The sequence below is a fragment of the Triturus cristatus genome, chromosome 1_2 (assembly GCF_964204655.1).
Source record: "Triturus cristatus chromosome 1_2, aTriCri1.1, whole genome shotgun sequence".
Taxonomy (NCBI): Eukaryota; Metazoa; Chordata; class Amphibia; order Caudata; family Salamandridae; genus Triturus; species Triturus cristatus.
In genome coordinates, this window is record NC_140580.1 from 1143533833 (window position 1) to 1143549561 (window position 15729).

General features: G+C 46.4%; 1 protein-coding gene across 2 annotated transcripts in view; it reads left to right on the forward strand.

Annotated features, from left to right (window-relative positions):
• The window catches only part of TSC1 (TSC complex subunit 1), a 296095-nt gene that overhangs the window by 39009 nt on the left and 241357 nt on the right, over positions 1-15729 (forward strand). For both annotated transcript variants that reach the window (XM_085613904.1, XM_085613905.1), the window contains exon 2: positions 14287-14452. In XM_085613904.1, the coding sequence (XP_085470030.1) occupies positions 14347-14452 (106 nt within the window). In that variant the 5' untranslated portion in view covers positions 14287-14346. The remainder of the gene's footprint in view (positions 1-14286; positions 14453-15729) is intronic.

Consider the following 15729-nt stretch of genomic DNA (forward strand, 5'->3'; position numbering starts at 1 on the left):
TTTTATTTTTTTAATAGATTTTCAATGGTTTTTACTTTTAATAAAAAAATGTATATTAAATTGTGGAGTGTCATAGAGGTCAGAGGATCAGTGTCGTAGAATGTCGTGTTGTAAAGTGGAGAAGCGCAGCGTACAGCAGAGTAAAGTGTTATACTGTAGAGTATCCTAGAGTGGCTTGTGGTGGAGTGGCGTGTTGTGGAGTATTTAAACGGAGGTAGCTTGAACATGGCTGAAAGGATTTAAATGAAATGTGTCCGAAATTTAGATTGGGGGTGTAAAAGGTTCTTTTTGGTAGTAGATCTAAATTGTTTCAGTACTTTTAAAGTTAAACACTTTTGTCTAAGTTTACAAATTTTCCTATTTTCAAAGGTATTTTATGAGTAGTATTTGTACAACTGAGGAGTCTTTGCACATAAAAAGAAAGGACAGACCTGCCTTTTAATATGCAGAGATGATACCGAACTATACCTTAAAATATCTGCTTACTCAACACAACTTTGCACAAAAAAAACTGGCTTACTAGAAACCATCTCAAACTCCACTCGCTCAAAACTGAATTCCTCCCAATTGCCCCACCAAAAAGATACATCGACATTGAAGACTGGATGAAACACTCTGCCTTCAACTGCCTACCACACATCATAGATTCCACAAGATCACTGGGAATAACACTTGGCAAGAATCTCAACACATCAGCACAGCTACCAGAGGAGCAAACTTTCAAATGAACATTCTTGGAAAACGAAAACCCCTCCGACCTCCAATCAGCTATTCAAGCTCTAGTGATCCCCAGACTAGACTATGAGAATACAACCCTATGTGGCTTGCCGAGATCCAGGCTGGCTCCTCTAAGGACATCCCTCAACTCTGCTGCAAGGCTCCTCACTGGTTTCCAAAAGAACAACATCACCCCTGATCTGAAGGCGCTAAACTGGCTCCCTTATCAGGCAAGAATACAGATGAAATTTGCTTGCATGACACACAGCCTTGCACTTCAATACACCAAAGTATCTAGCCGATAAACTGGAATTGTCTGGTGGTGGCAGACCATCGAGAAGCACAAGCACTTTGTATTCAAACCTCAAACATTTCGAAAAAAGAAAACCTACAACAGTACTTTCTCCGGACTAGCACCTAGGATGAGAAACTCTCTGCCCCCGCAAATCCGAGTGAATACTTCAAGCATTTCCTTCAAAAATAGAATTGAAACTGTTTTTAATGTACAAAACTCTACCCTGAACCCCAACAACTCATTTATCTGGGTACTGATCTGATGCAGTTCACCAGCGAGGATCTGCGCTCGCCGCTACGTTCGGTTGCCTAACTCACTCTTGGGTACTTTCCTGATCTAGAACAATTATTGACAGCATGTATGTTTCCTGTTTTCCACTTACATTTATGCTTCTAGGTTATCCTTCCTTCTTCTTGCTGTAACCTTTGTAAAGCGCTCCGATACCCTTACATGTTCTAGTTGGTGTTTATTTTAAATTTTATAAATAAACAAATATGCAGTCTTAAAGATACTGGTAGCAAAATGCCTTTGTGAATAGCAAACAATGGTGAACTTCCAGAAAAGTGCAAGTTTACCATTGTGAATCAGGGCCATAAGGCAGAGGTAGTTAGTGATATATTGTGCGTCGATGTACTGTGATAATTTTGTGGTATACCACGTTACATGCCTATGAGAACAGTATATGATTAGCTAATGATTAGTAAAAGGCTGTCATATTGTTTATACCATGCTTTGTCTGTGTTCTGGTAAGTGTAAATATAGTGCCTTAATGTTTTTATTATTATTTTTTTTAAAATCTTTTTATTCAGTTTTGAATTTTTTTGTTTTCCAGAGATCAGCACCAATTCGTAAACCAATTCAAACTGTGAGGTTTAAAACAAAACTTCTTAATGATCTAATAAATCCTGACTAAAACATTCATAGTCTATGCCTAATCAATCCCGATAATGGACTAAACAAAATTTAAACAGTGACAAACCATATATCATGCAGAGAGCACTAATCTAGATTCAAAAAAACATTTGAACTAATACCACCCTAAATATTTCATCCAATCCGACTCAACTTATAAACCTGGGTTATTACATTTCCTATGGATCCTTCCATCTTGATAGGGGGCCCAGGTACGCCGTCCCAATAGTTTGGATCCCCCCCCCTCCCCTTTCCTCTCATAGATAGCTCTTTCCATTGTGTATATTCAGAGTAAGCGCGAGAGCCACTGTTGAAAGGTAGGGGGGTAAAGGGTCAAGCCAGGCAGAAGCGATACTCATCCGTAATACAGCCATAGCCATAAAAAGAACTTGATAAGCCATATATTTTTTTTTTTTTTTTTTTTTTTTTGTGGAAAACCTTTATTGTTCACAGTGGTATCTTTACATAGTGTACATGCACCATCCATGGTATCAAATCAGTTATGCAATAGGTGCGTGCTTGTTTAACAATATGACACAGCCATTCTGCCGACAACCCTGGGGTCCGGCGGCGTTGTACATGGTGGCATTGTTGTAGCCCTTGGACGCGCACATGAGCAAGTGATAGGTCTATTTTGTTGTGTGCGTGTGCTTGGTGTACCTGATTCGCGGTGGTGTCAGCAAGGATGGCGTTGCGTCCCAGCCTGCGCCGCAGCCACCGCCCAGACCCCAGTTAAAGTCGCGCAGAGCTTCATTAAAAACCTCAGGCTTAGGGGTCCCTAGTCGGTACAGCACCAGCGTCCTGTCCGCAGCGCGGGCCGGGCGCGGTGTTGCTGCTTCAGCATAGCTCACTACGACATAAAGGAAGAGCCTTGCATTTAAATCAAGCAATTCTAGTCTGTACTGCCGTATTCGGGCCCATGTGTGTGTTGTGTGGTGCGCGCCCAGTCCCCGAGCGCTGTATCTCTCAATCCGTTGGTCATCGGGGCATGCCCAGCTCTCAACCCTACGCGCCCTCGACAAGAGGTTGCCGCAAGCTTCGGACGCTCCCATCCCTGGCAGGACAGATAGGTCATCGCCGCTCCACCGTCAGAAAGCAGGGCACGCAAAGTAGGGCAGCGCTCCGGGGATGCTAGACAGCGCAGCTACCGTGTGTTATCTGCGACAAATCAGGAATCTAGTCGGGAAACACAGCCGATAAGCAAACTGCTCCCGACGCTTATACGGCAATAGGGGCAATAGGGATGAGGGTTATTAACTCAAACAGGGTCAAGGGGGGGTGAGGGGGGAGATCAGTTTGCGCCAGTGCGGAGAGGTCAACAGCCGCCCAGTGGGGCATAGCGGGCCCGTGCGCCGTGCGCGGGAGATAGCGGCCGGGAGGGGGGGGGGGGGCTGGAGGGGCCCCCGGTCTTGTTGAGAGTCCAAAGCATCTACGCAACGCCCACAGTTGGGAGTCGTGGAGCGCAGGGCGCTCTGCTACGCTGAAGGGGGAGTGGCAGGTCGAGACGGAGTGGTCGCATCCTCCCGCCTGGGCCCCCAGCTAGGCGCTATTTGCACTGCTTCAAGACGGGGCGGAGGCGTGTGTGCTATCCGTGTAGCGCTAGGCCTCAGGTGTCGGCCTCGCTGAGAGTGGGAGTAGAGGGTACCAGAGGCAAGTGGGGGGGAGCAGGAGGTGGCGCCGCCGCAGCTTTAAGGCCGCCTCCATCAGTCCACAAGGAAACGGCAGGCGTTAGTGATTCAGGTTACCCCTCTTTCCTGGCAAGCCATCTGAAATGCTTTGAGAAGGTCATCCCAGAGCTGGGCGATGGGGAATTTGCGGAGCCCCGCTATTTCCTCACGGAGGAGCGCCGCGCTCTCCGCGCGCGCCCAATTGATGAAGGAGGCTGTCCAGTGCCTAACGTGCGGGGGGGCCGCGGCCTTCCAGTGTTTGGTGAGCAAGCGCTTGGCCGTTATAAGTCCCATGTCCCAGAAGCGCGCCTGTACTTTGTTGTTTTTTGTGCGCTTATATAACCCCAGTATGCATGCTTCCCGTGTATGCGGCAGCTGCCCGTCAGTGTCGCGCACGAGCAAGGCCAATACGCCGTCCCAATATGGCCGCACATCTGGGCAGTGCCACAGCATGTGTAGAAGGTCTGCTCCCGGTAGCAGGCAATGCTGTCAAGCTGCGTCTGTCAGCAGGAATTATCTATTTATCTTGGCGGGCGTGAGATATGCGCGCTGCAGTATGTAGTACTGTATAAGTTTAAAGCGGGGGTTGCGCGGGATGTAGGTCGGGCCAGCCAGGATCTGTGTCCATTCTTTGTCCGTCCAGTCTCTTCCCCTGTCCGTCGCCCAGCGTTCCTGCAGCGGTAGCGTGGAAGGTTGCGAGTGCGCCTGCAGTGCCCGCGCTAGCCAATGTATAACGTGCGAGCCATTGCCCATAACATGTAGATATTGTATAAAGCTGTGCATCGGGAGTTCCACTGCGATGTTGCCCCATGAAGCAGTGAGCGTGCGCAAGAGGGACGCATGTAGCAGAAATTGCCCTGCCGGGAGAGCCTCGTCGTCAGCTAGGGTTGCGAAGGTGAGCAAGTCTCCATCCGCATATAGGTCGCCCAGCGTGTCCACTCCCGCGCGCCCCCAGCTGGCCAAGTGCGCCTCCGTGAGCGGCCCCGTCGGGCCAGGTGTGCCCAGGAGCGGCAGGATCGGGGCATATGGCGTTGTTGCGCGCGTGAGGCGGAGGCATCTCAGATAACACCTGCGCGCCACTGCTAGGTACATCTGGGAGGGGCAGCGCGTGCGGGTTATCGGGTGAAACAACGTGTTTATTTGCGTTTGTGTTAAGGCAGCTTGATAAGCCATATCTTGACGTTCGCTACTGCTGACTCAACAGAACCAGAGCAGGGGTTAATGCAACTTTAAGCCCAAGTGACAAATCTAAAAATTTCGTAATGGATTCTAGCAAATTTTGGAGACGTGGGCAAGATGCGAATATGTGTACGAGATCAGCAGCCAACGCACCACACCGCGGATAGGTAGTCCCTGCTAACCCACTCCACTGTGCTATTCTTGCCGAGGTAGAATATAGCGCAAAGACCGTTTTAAAATGTTGCGCTTGAAGCCCGGCAGAGCACAAAGCAGTCTGACCTAGTTCTAGCGACTCTGAGAGCCTCTATGATGCGACCCCCACACGTTCCATCCATTTACCCTCGTGCTAAGCTAAATCATCTTGCTTTAATGCTATCAATTCAGCATACAATAGCCTGATAGTGCCCTTGATGCTACCCCTGATAATATCTATGATTTTAATTCTACTAAACCCATTATACCAAAAAAAACTGCGTAACTAAGTATTTAAAAAAGTTACCTCTTTCGAGCCCAAACTCCAACTGAATATCCCCAAACTGGCGAAATCCTTTATTCAGCATTAGGTCCCCAGCCTTCCGGACCCCCTTCAAAGACCAAACTGCCATAATCTCATCTGAAAAGATTTCCGGAAGCGTGGGTTTTTTGTAAAGCTGGGTGTAGTGATTGAGCCTCCCCAGACCTATCTTACTTTTTAATGCCACCCAGATCTTAAAGGCGGCTGCAAGAGTCATACATTTTATAATAACTGGGCTCCGTAAATTTCATAAAGTTCCCGGCATGCTCCCCACGTAGCAGCTTGTATACATCGGGGAGCTCTGTTTCCCCTTCCAAATCTCCAGAAGGTGTGCCAAATAATATACTCTTATATTGGAGAGCTGCAGTCCAGTAATAACTTCTAAAATCAGGAAAAGAAAACCCCCCTCGCTCCCATGGTAAAGACATAAACCGGAGAGCCCTCCTGGTTTTTCCGTGCGACCAGATGAATAGATTACCTATGCCTTCCAAAATAACAAACCAATGTTTCTCAAATTCCAGCGGTATTGCCCTAAACAAATAATTTTTGGCAAAAACGTCATCTTCACTACATTGCATCGGCCAACTAATGATAAATGAAGATTATTGATTCTATCAAAATCAGCTCTTGCCTTCCTGATTACTGGCTCGATGTTCCTGGGTACCAGGTTCCCCAGATCTGGCATAATTGTTTTCCCAAGTATACTGCTGATTCTGTGACATGGGGATCTTCAATAATAGCATATTTGTTCTTTATTACTTGAGTTTTGGTTCTGTTTAGAGCATACCCTGAAAATCTGCCGAAATCTTGTGCTACTGACTCCACCACCGTCTGTTCAGAAGAAGGGTCGGCCGTAACAATAGCCACATCGTCGGCGTAAGCCAAAACTTTAGATTCTAAGCCTTGAGAAACGATAGGGAGAATTCCATTGTTAGCCACAAATAGCCGTATTAAGGGATCCATATCCAACGGCGTTTCTGAAGATTCTTTACTATATAGATATTGGTAAAAAAGCCTGAACGTCTCTCGAATCCCTAGTCTGTTATTACCCTCCTATTAACACCCAAAATTTCCGATATCTCTCCAGCAGCCACTTTTTGTCTTACTCTTACGGCCAGAGTATGCCCCGCCCGCTCATTATAGTCGTGGCAATACTCTCTTTTTGCCAAATAGATTTCTGCCGCTTTGGCAGCAATACATTAACCAGCCTCTGCCTTATTTATAGCTAGCTGAAGTATTATGTCTTCGGTTGGCCCTTCCGTGCTAATAGCAGTAGCCAGCGCCTCTTCTAGCTTAATTAACTTCTCTAATCGCCTCCTCCCGCTGTAGCTCCTTCTTCTGACGGTGCAAACTATAGCTAGTGGTTTCCCCTCTGACCCCCGCTTTAAAAGCATCCCAGACTATCCCCGCATTTGTGCTCCCTCGGTTAAAATCCCAGAATTCTTTGATCCACCCCTTCATATGTGAAACATAATCTGAATCATATAGCAGCCTCCGTTCGAAAGCCCGCCCCCGGATATGCTTCTCATCACCCCCCACCCCACCTCCCCCCCAGAAAAGCTGACTGTGAGAACTAATGGATTGTGGTCCGAAAGTATCCGAGAGTACCTCTCGATCCTAGAATTAGAAATAAACTGGTGAGATACAAAAAAATTATCTAGTCGGGAAATAGCCTTATGTGGTGCGGGGGGGGGGGGGGGGAGTACTGCCAGGGTCTGTAGGTTTCATGTATGCCCATGTGTCAGTTAAACCATCATTGATGACTAGATTTGTTAGAGCTACATAGACCGTTCTTTTCCTACCAGAATATCTACTTCCGGGAATGCCCCACTGTACCCCCAGACCATTGATATTAAAATCCCCGCAAACAATCATCGGAGTAGGTCACATTGCTAAATTAGAATCGAAAAATTCTAGTACATCCAGGTCATCACATGTTGATCCATATAGAGAACATAATGTGAATTTGTTACCTCCCAATAAGCATTCAATCATTACCTATCAGCCCCATTGGTCAGCAGCCTTTCTTAGAACCTTTACATCCCTCCTCCGGGTGAGAATAGCCTCCCCTCTTGTGCGGGAGCCCTGTCTCATATTCACCACCAGTTTATATCCTAATTGTTCCAAGATGCGGGCTCAAAAACCTTCTATATGTGTCTCTTGAATACATAGAAAATCTGTACGTAAAGATTTAAACCAGATTGCCGCCTTTTGCCTCTTATTTTGATCGTTTAACCCACAGATGTTAACTGTCGCTATTCGTAAACTCATGGTTTAATATTCTCCCTTTCCTTACAAAGAACCCTCATCCTCCTGCCATCTTTAAATCTATCAGTGCTTAAAGTTGCTCTCAACACGCTCGTTCGACAACCATTATGCCACCAGATACAAACATTTTGCCTCCAGATACTCATCTCGTTCCTTCCCCTCACAAAGTGCTAACTTATATTGTGCTGATCCCATACCAAACCCCACTTTGAGACCCACCCACCCCCCTACACCCCTTTTAGGCAGATAGCTCAATTACGACCTATGTATGGCAGCTGATCTTCCACCTCAGGCAGCGCACCTCCCCCTCCCACCCCAAACCAAATAACCTCAATGGACTCCTCCTCAGTATCAATCAAGCCCAGTGGACCCAAACCCTTAAAGTACTTATATAACCAGCAAACAGCACAAAAAATGTCATACTTCATGTTATACTTCATATCTCCCAAAAAAGTGTCACAGTAGAACATTAATCAGCAGCTGTTACCACCCCCCCTGTGCAATATTGCCTGTGGCCCTCTGTCTACGCATTTCTTTTAGCTCCGTGAGAAATTCCTGCGCCTTGACCTCAGGAAAAAAACATTCTGACCCTCCCCTTGTAAATGACTTTTAGCCGAGCAGGAAATAGCAAAAAAGCTTCACAGCCCAACCCCTGGAACGGGGTTATCATCTGTCGAAGTCTCCATCTCTGCTCGACCGTTGTGTGGCAAAAGTCAGGCTGAGCGAAGGTGTGACCTTCATAAGATCGCTTTGAGTCAGATCTGGCCCAAACTATTATTGCCTGCCTTAATAGAAAGTTACCAACAAAGATCAAAATAGCTCTAGGATGCTCCCCTAGGCTTTTTGCTTGGGCTCTCCTAAACATTGGGAAACGATGAGCCCGCTGTATTTCCATCTCCCAGTTCCAGTGGGCAAGATCCGGAAAGGCGCCCTTCAACAAAGTGGTGACAAAGGCCATAATGTTCTCTCTCTCCACATTTTCTTCCAAACCAAGCAGCTGCACATTGTTACGGCGCTGCCGATTTTCAAATTCCTCTAGCTTCCAGCATACATCTAAAGACTGTTTTTCCTGCGTGACCTTAAATGATTGTAATTTATCGACTTCGACCTCCACGGCAGTGGTTCGTTCTTCCACATGTGTGACTCGCTCAGACATATCCGTGCATACCTTATTCATTTTACGAATTGCCCCTTGCAGTTTTTTGGTGGCCAGTAGCGATCTTTTGCTCTCCTGTCTCGCCTCCCCCTGCATCTGCTTAAGGGTAGCATACAGTAACTCCAGTGTTGGAGGGGGTGGCGAGCTTCCTGAATTGTTAAAGCCTCCTGTGCCACTTCGTACTGCATTTCCCGGATCTGATCCGCTAACAGTGCACACTGTCAGAGTAGTTGCGGAGTAGTCTCATTCAAGTTTGCGAGTAGTCGTGTCTGAAGATCTCGCTTTGGTCTTAGCCCACCGCTTTGAATTCGTGGACCGACTACGATGTGTCTTCTGTGTGGCAGATGACTCCCCAGAAACAGTCTCCTGTGATGACTCCAATTCGCTAATTTCTGATGTATCCGAGTCCTCATTTAGCGAGGATAAACGTATCCCCTTCTGGGGAGAGCAGGGGGGCACTTGACCAGGACGCTATTATACCATGATTATTCTGGTCTCCAGACGCACTACTGGTATTGCCTCCGTCAATCTCAAACGTATCCGGCAGTGCCTGGGCGCGTGCCAAAGTATGTAGTTGGCTGTGAGCTGGTTGGGAACCTGCCGTATCAGAGGATGTGTCTAAGCCTACAAAGATAGTACAACCATTGTCGTTTTTATTATTACTACCGTTGGGTGTCTTATGCACCGTCTCTGAAATCGCTGCAGTATGAGAGTCTAAAGCCTCTTTAAAAAGTATACTAGGAGGGAGGGAGCCCGCCCGCTATGTTGGAGTCCGGACGTCTCGCTCCACTCGGATCCAGACCGGAGTTTACATCTCCCAGCATAGCATCTGCCAGCTGAAGCAAAGGACTACCATGCCCAGAATCCCCCTGGACGGCCACTGAACTGTTACTGCCCGCTAAATCAAGGGCTGGATCATCTATTATCGGGACTGGGCTTTCGAGGCATTCGTGGGCAGCCTGGACCAACAAAGCAGGGAGGCCAGCAATATTTGGGGCCGTTATCGCTCCAAATGCCTCCAAAGCAGAAGGCTGCCGCATAGAGCCCTCCCTGACTGCAGCAGCGGCGCGTAGTCTGGTACTGCCTGCCACACCGACATCTTTCTGCTTTAAAGCGCTGTCCTCGCCCTTCCTTTGGGGACCCCCCTGTCGCACCCGGCCAGCGCGTTGGACTGTGTCTTGGAAGCCATCCTTTGGAGCCCCTTTTGCGTCCTTTACTGCGTCCTTGGCAGCATTCAGGTCTTTGATTGATTTGCTCGTCTTCGGAGCCATCCTGGACTGTAATTGTGCCGACCAGCGCCGGAAGAGTGAAGATATCCGCTGCAGAGTCCGTCCGATCCGTGACCGCTGGGAAGCAACCAGAAAGCGGCCCCTGGCCCCCCGAGCGTCAGCAGCCTGCAAAGCCTCCAGGTAAGTCCACAGGAACATGTCAATCGCTTACGCCAAGCATTTTGGGGGACCTTGAAAGAGGGAGAGGAGAGGCAGCGCTGAGGTCAGTCAGCGGCCATCTTGCCTCCTACATTTCCTAATGTTTTATAATTGTATAGGCAGGTACGAGTCCAGTTTATATGTGTGTAAATAAAAGTTGTTTTATTACTTGATATTTTTTAAATACAATTTGCGGAGTACCTCGGTACTAACATGGTTTGCACCAAACCTAGTCTGTGTTAAGGGTTTTAATAGTAAATATACTGTAGTACAATGTTTAAAAAAAAAAAAGTAATACACTGTACTTAACTATATTTCCCTTTAAAGCCCCCAGTGCTGTCTCTGTGTAAGATAGAAAAATGTAAATACTTAAAAAAAAAAAGTAAAACACTGTTGTAAACTATATTTTCACTTAAATATAATGTATGTAGTGTAGTACAGTTTGGTTTTTTTGTGGATTTGATTTTTGTATTTAAAGTACAGCTGTTTTTTGTAAATGTTAAAGAAAAAAAAATGTATAGAAACATTACAAAAAATCACCTACCTATTACCACTTTAATAGAGTGGTAATGGATAGGGAAACATGTAAAGCCTACTACTGAACTATATCTAAGGCCCTAACCCAGACCATAGCCAAAGTGTTATGCAACAACATGGCTGCGTTTTACTTTTATAAATAGAGCCAATAGCCAATCCTATTCTCCCTTGTCATCTGCAAGTACCGCTGTATACTGCGGCTTGGGATAGCAGTAAGTTTTAGTGCCTTAGAAGTCCAAAACCACTGTACGGATTTTCATGAAATTTCAAAAAGGATCCTTTTCCGACCATAATCAATATTCCTTCCAAATGTCATGAGGATAAGTTCAGCCATTTTGGTTTTATGTCCCTATAAAAAGTTTATTCAAGATGCATTGTTGGAAAAACTCGTTTCTTTACACACCCTTGACAAATCCCCACGAAACTTAGTATAGTCTACCAATGTAGAACAAGCATTGGCATAGCCAATAGGTCTTGCCTTTGGGACCTTATAAGTGTTTAGCCATGCAACAGTTGATGTTGTTGCACCAAGGATATTGGCTGCAAAACTAAATACTTATAAGGTCCCAAATGCGAGACCTATTGGCTATGCCAATGCTTGTGTTCTTTTGGGGGAAATTAAAGATTCTGTTCCCTTCATGGTTTTCCACATCTCTCCACGGCAGAGATTTTCGAACTGACAACGTTTTTTCCACAAATAGTCCCTATTACTGTGCCTGGAAAATATGTCTAAGGCTTTAGCAAGCTTTCGCTGTTTCTGTGTACATTTGTTCCGTTTACATTTGTTCAGTTTTACTTACCCTGAGCTGGGGCAGCCAAAATTGTTGAGTCAGTAAGGAAGAATGTATTTAGTTAAGGCCCCCTGAGCTTCCGATATGTGTACGCGTTTTATCTTTGCTCTTCAAGGTCAAACATGCTCTTATAGTTACATGTATTCTTTTAAAATCTAAAAGGGTGCCCTGTACCGACAGCGTATTGAAGCTTTTTTTTTTTACCTCGGAGGTGAAAAAAACGGATCTTTTTAAAAGAATTAGCAGGACCTGCGTCAAGGACTAACTAAATGGAAGTACTGAAGCAGTGACTGTGGCTGTCATGATGCTGTGTACACACGTTTCAAGTTTGGTACCTACAAATAATTCACGTGACTGGTTCCCCGAGCTCTGGCTTTCGCTACCGGAAACCCTTCCTACTAGCCACCCGCATCTTTTCATCCACTATTCATTGATTGGAAATAGATCTATGCATACGAGTAAGGGGTTGCAAAACGTGCACACAGCACATCAGAACTCGCGTCTGAAAGGACAGCAGTAAAGGTCACTCGAAAGATCTATGAACAGGCCGATGGGCAGAGGCTTTCATCGCGGCAGGGACAATACCGACGTTTATCCTTCCAAGGTCCATTGAGTAGTATTCTTTCTGTTGCCAACATTGTTATCAAGCTTGACACGCCGGTTGGACAGATCACTGCTCTTATGTAACAGTTGTCCGTGTATTTAGTTGTCCTTCAATTTTACTGGCCCTTGGCACGCACAAAACGTGAAGTGCAATGGGGGTCATGGGCCAATCAGGGCACCAGTCCTAAACAAGCCACCCGTGACGCTGGGCCATGAAGAGCCGAAAAACCCCACCGCTTTATTACAAGCGTGCTGAGCTACAAATCCGAGCTGCCAAGGGAGGGGGTGGCAAATGGTGAGCACTTTCGCGACCGCTTTGATGTTCTCTGTGGCCGCGCGGCTCACTGAGAACATCAAAGCGGCCGCGAAAGTGATCAGGCAGGCTGACAAATGGTGCGCGCGCCCGGCGCACATGCACTGTATTTGGCGGCCTGAAAAGCACTAGTTTGCACTTCCAAATCCCCCGTCTACTAAAGCTCTCGCCAGAGCAGCGCTAAAGCGCTGGCTCAGGCGAGACCTAAAAAGCAGTAGGTCTACAAAGGTTTGTGGACATTCGTCAAATTGTGTCAAAGTTATTAGCGAGCTAAAACCAGAGAAATTCCTGGATCTGAGAATCATCACTTTAACTACCGAGTGGCTGCTTCCACTCGTGTGTGTGTGTGTGATAGCATAAATATTAAAGAATAGAACCTTAAAAAAGGTGGTATACATATTGAGCAAAAAGGTTCATAAAGTGGGTTGAATATAAAGGCGACTAGACATAAAATATAATTGTAGGTTGCAGTCTAGTTTGAAACTTTAAATGTTTGGCCTGACCAAGCTACCCCTAGGAAAAAGGCCAAACTCCAGTCGTCAATGCTGCCCCAGATGACCAATATGATGATTTGACCTCCTGGGAGCCGCAACTTTAACACCTGTGGCAACTTTCTGCCACATTCCCTTTCTTCTTCCAGCGAGTGACCTTCTACCCTTCTCACTAACTGGCTCCCCTACTTGAATGTACCATCAAGGAATGCCCTGACTTCTTCTTTTGCATGGTTCAGTCTTCCATCGAGTGTCATGGAATCCTGTGTGTAGCAATGCTAGGTTTCCACAGACCACTTTATTCAAATAGATGTAAAGGCATGCTTTTTGTGCAGGAAATTGCAAGCTCCACTCTCCCCATTTTCACTGCCAAGAAAGCCAAAAGGATCATTTCGAAGCATTGGGAGTTAAAGAGTAAAACAGAGTGAAGATAAGTTGACTTCATCTGCATTCAGACGTCAATAAGGAAGCAACCACCAGGGACTACAGTCTTTACAACGCCTCCTATACCCAGTCAGAACAGCCTGGTGAAATTGGAACTTCCCCTTAGAAGGAGAACTAGTGGATATTAACATAATCGAAGCACAGGAGTTTGTAATGTAGCTGAGGCTTTAGACTAGAGCAGGGAGTCTGGTGCTGGCACACACACATTGAACACTATAGGTTATGACACATGATTGATTGTTTAGATCTAGAGCCCATTTGTGGTTCAAGGGGCAGTTATGGAGGCTGCCTGAATTGGTAGTACATTTGCGATCAGGTTGATTCACCTCTACAGTCTGTGTTTATTACAGCCAGTTTATTTATAGGAGTTATTTTACAAGGGTTTATTTGAAGATTTGTTAGAGCTATACTCGTTACCCTACAGATGCTTAAGGTCATTTGCAGCCTGTAGGCTTCCTGTGTCAAAGGGTGGGTTTGTGCGTTGCCCAACTGAAAACTCTTCTTGGCTATGGGCGCAGGCTTTCTTTCCCTCCTCAAGATTGAGACATGCATCAGATGACTTGAGTGAGTCTCAGGTGGCACTTCATAAATCAGAGACCCAGCATGCTGGTGCGCAGTAATTCTGCCACCTCCTTAACATCCTATTTGCATATAGTTTGGATCTCGGTTAAGGGTGTGTTGGGTTCCTGTACTCTTCTTCTGCTGCTGAGTGAGTAGCTTAGACTGTACAGTTGTTGCCACGGAATGAATCTGGCTGTATCTGTGTGTTCCAGCTGCCCAAAGCCAGGAATACCGTATTGAGGGTCATTTGCAGAGGGATTTGGGGGTGGGGGGGGGCGGGGCGGTTAGGGTTCCTTAAATCTACAAAGACTTTGACACCTGCTGGACCGCCTGCTTTTCTGATAAGTTTGTGCTTAGCAAATTTATTTGTGTAAGAATAATACTAACTGTTCATCTTTGCCCTTTCTCTAGTCTTCCGCCCTCTGCTGGGAAGTCTTGAACCCGCCTCCCGCGCTGCCAGGGGGCCTCGGGATGGCACAGTCGGTGAACGTCGTGGAGCTTCTCTACCTGCTCAATTCTCCACTCTTACAAACTCAAGAGGAAATCCGCACACTCATTAAGGAACATCTCAATACAGGTAGAGGATTGACCCTGAGTGCTGGAATGATGAGCCCAGTGAAGAGCGGAGATTTCTCAATGACACTTTGGAGGACGAGGGGGAAAGGGTTGGAGTTGGAAGTATTGCATGTGTATGTAATCAAGTGTGTCGTGTACGGTGTAGTATGTACAGAATTGCCTTAAGGCACCATGGGATGCTCCTATTTGGATTTGTGCAGCTGACCTGTCCAGAATATTGGCCCTTGGTTCTAAATCTCTCCAGAATTCCATCTGCGAAAGCCATGTTACCCTTCCCTTGTCCAGCCGGCAGATGTGGGCTAGCACTGGCTGAGTTAGTTCTCTCACATGCTAAATCTTGTGCCGTGTAGACAGGCTGGTCTCGGAGTTAACATTTACTGGGGCCATGCCGAGTGTAGCTTGGCATCTTGTGATCTGTGGTTTTAGCTATCTTGCCAGCAGTGAAACACAAGCCTAACGATGTCACCAGCAGCCCTTTCCTTTTGCCTGGCTGACAGTTATGTGCTTATGATGTGGACCTCTGAGTGTGGGTAGATGGAGAGTCCGATTTAAAGCGGGGGAGGGCAGAGCAAAAATTAATTCTGGTTTCTTCACTTTACAAAATGCTTTTGTATCCCGTTCGTTGACATTTTCAAAAGGAGAATACAGAGTCTTAAAACTTCTAACGAAGCTCTGTGCAAGTCACCCACCAACATGGCTGTGAGCAGGGTTCGAGTTTGCAGAGTTGACATTGCATAGCTGATGGTTGACACTAGCTCGGCCTCTGAAATCACTAACCTATAGAACGGTGGGTCCATGGGAGTGGATGCACAGGTTGTATCTTTCTGTTTACATGTTGATGTTTATCTAGCACAGTCCTAGCTGCAACGCAATGGGAATGCTGTACATCAGTTGTGGTTGGATGGCGATTCAAAACAGTGTGGGTTTTCGGTATTTGCCTTGGGCAGGTGTATTCCACACATTGTCCATTTTTATGCACTAGGAGATGATTCTTTGCCTAGAATTACATGATTTCTGGGCAGATGCTAGAGCTGGGTTTACAATCCAGGTCTGCAAGTTCTAAAGTGAGCAACTTGAACACTTCTCTTTAGTCCTCCTCGACCAAAATATTCTTGACAACTTAAGCTAGGAAGGGCAAAGGCCCCAAAGTAGGCAGCCAAAAAGCATCGTTCCAGAATTGTGACTGTTGCCCAATAAGGAGAATCTGACTTGCGAAGGACGTTATCAATCTTCTAGTGGATGGTGGCATGTTTGGCAGTTCAAGTGCCCTAATCTGTA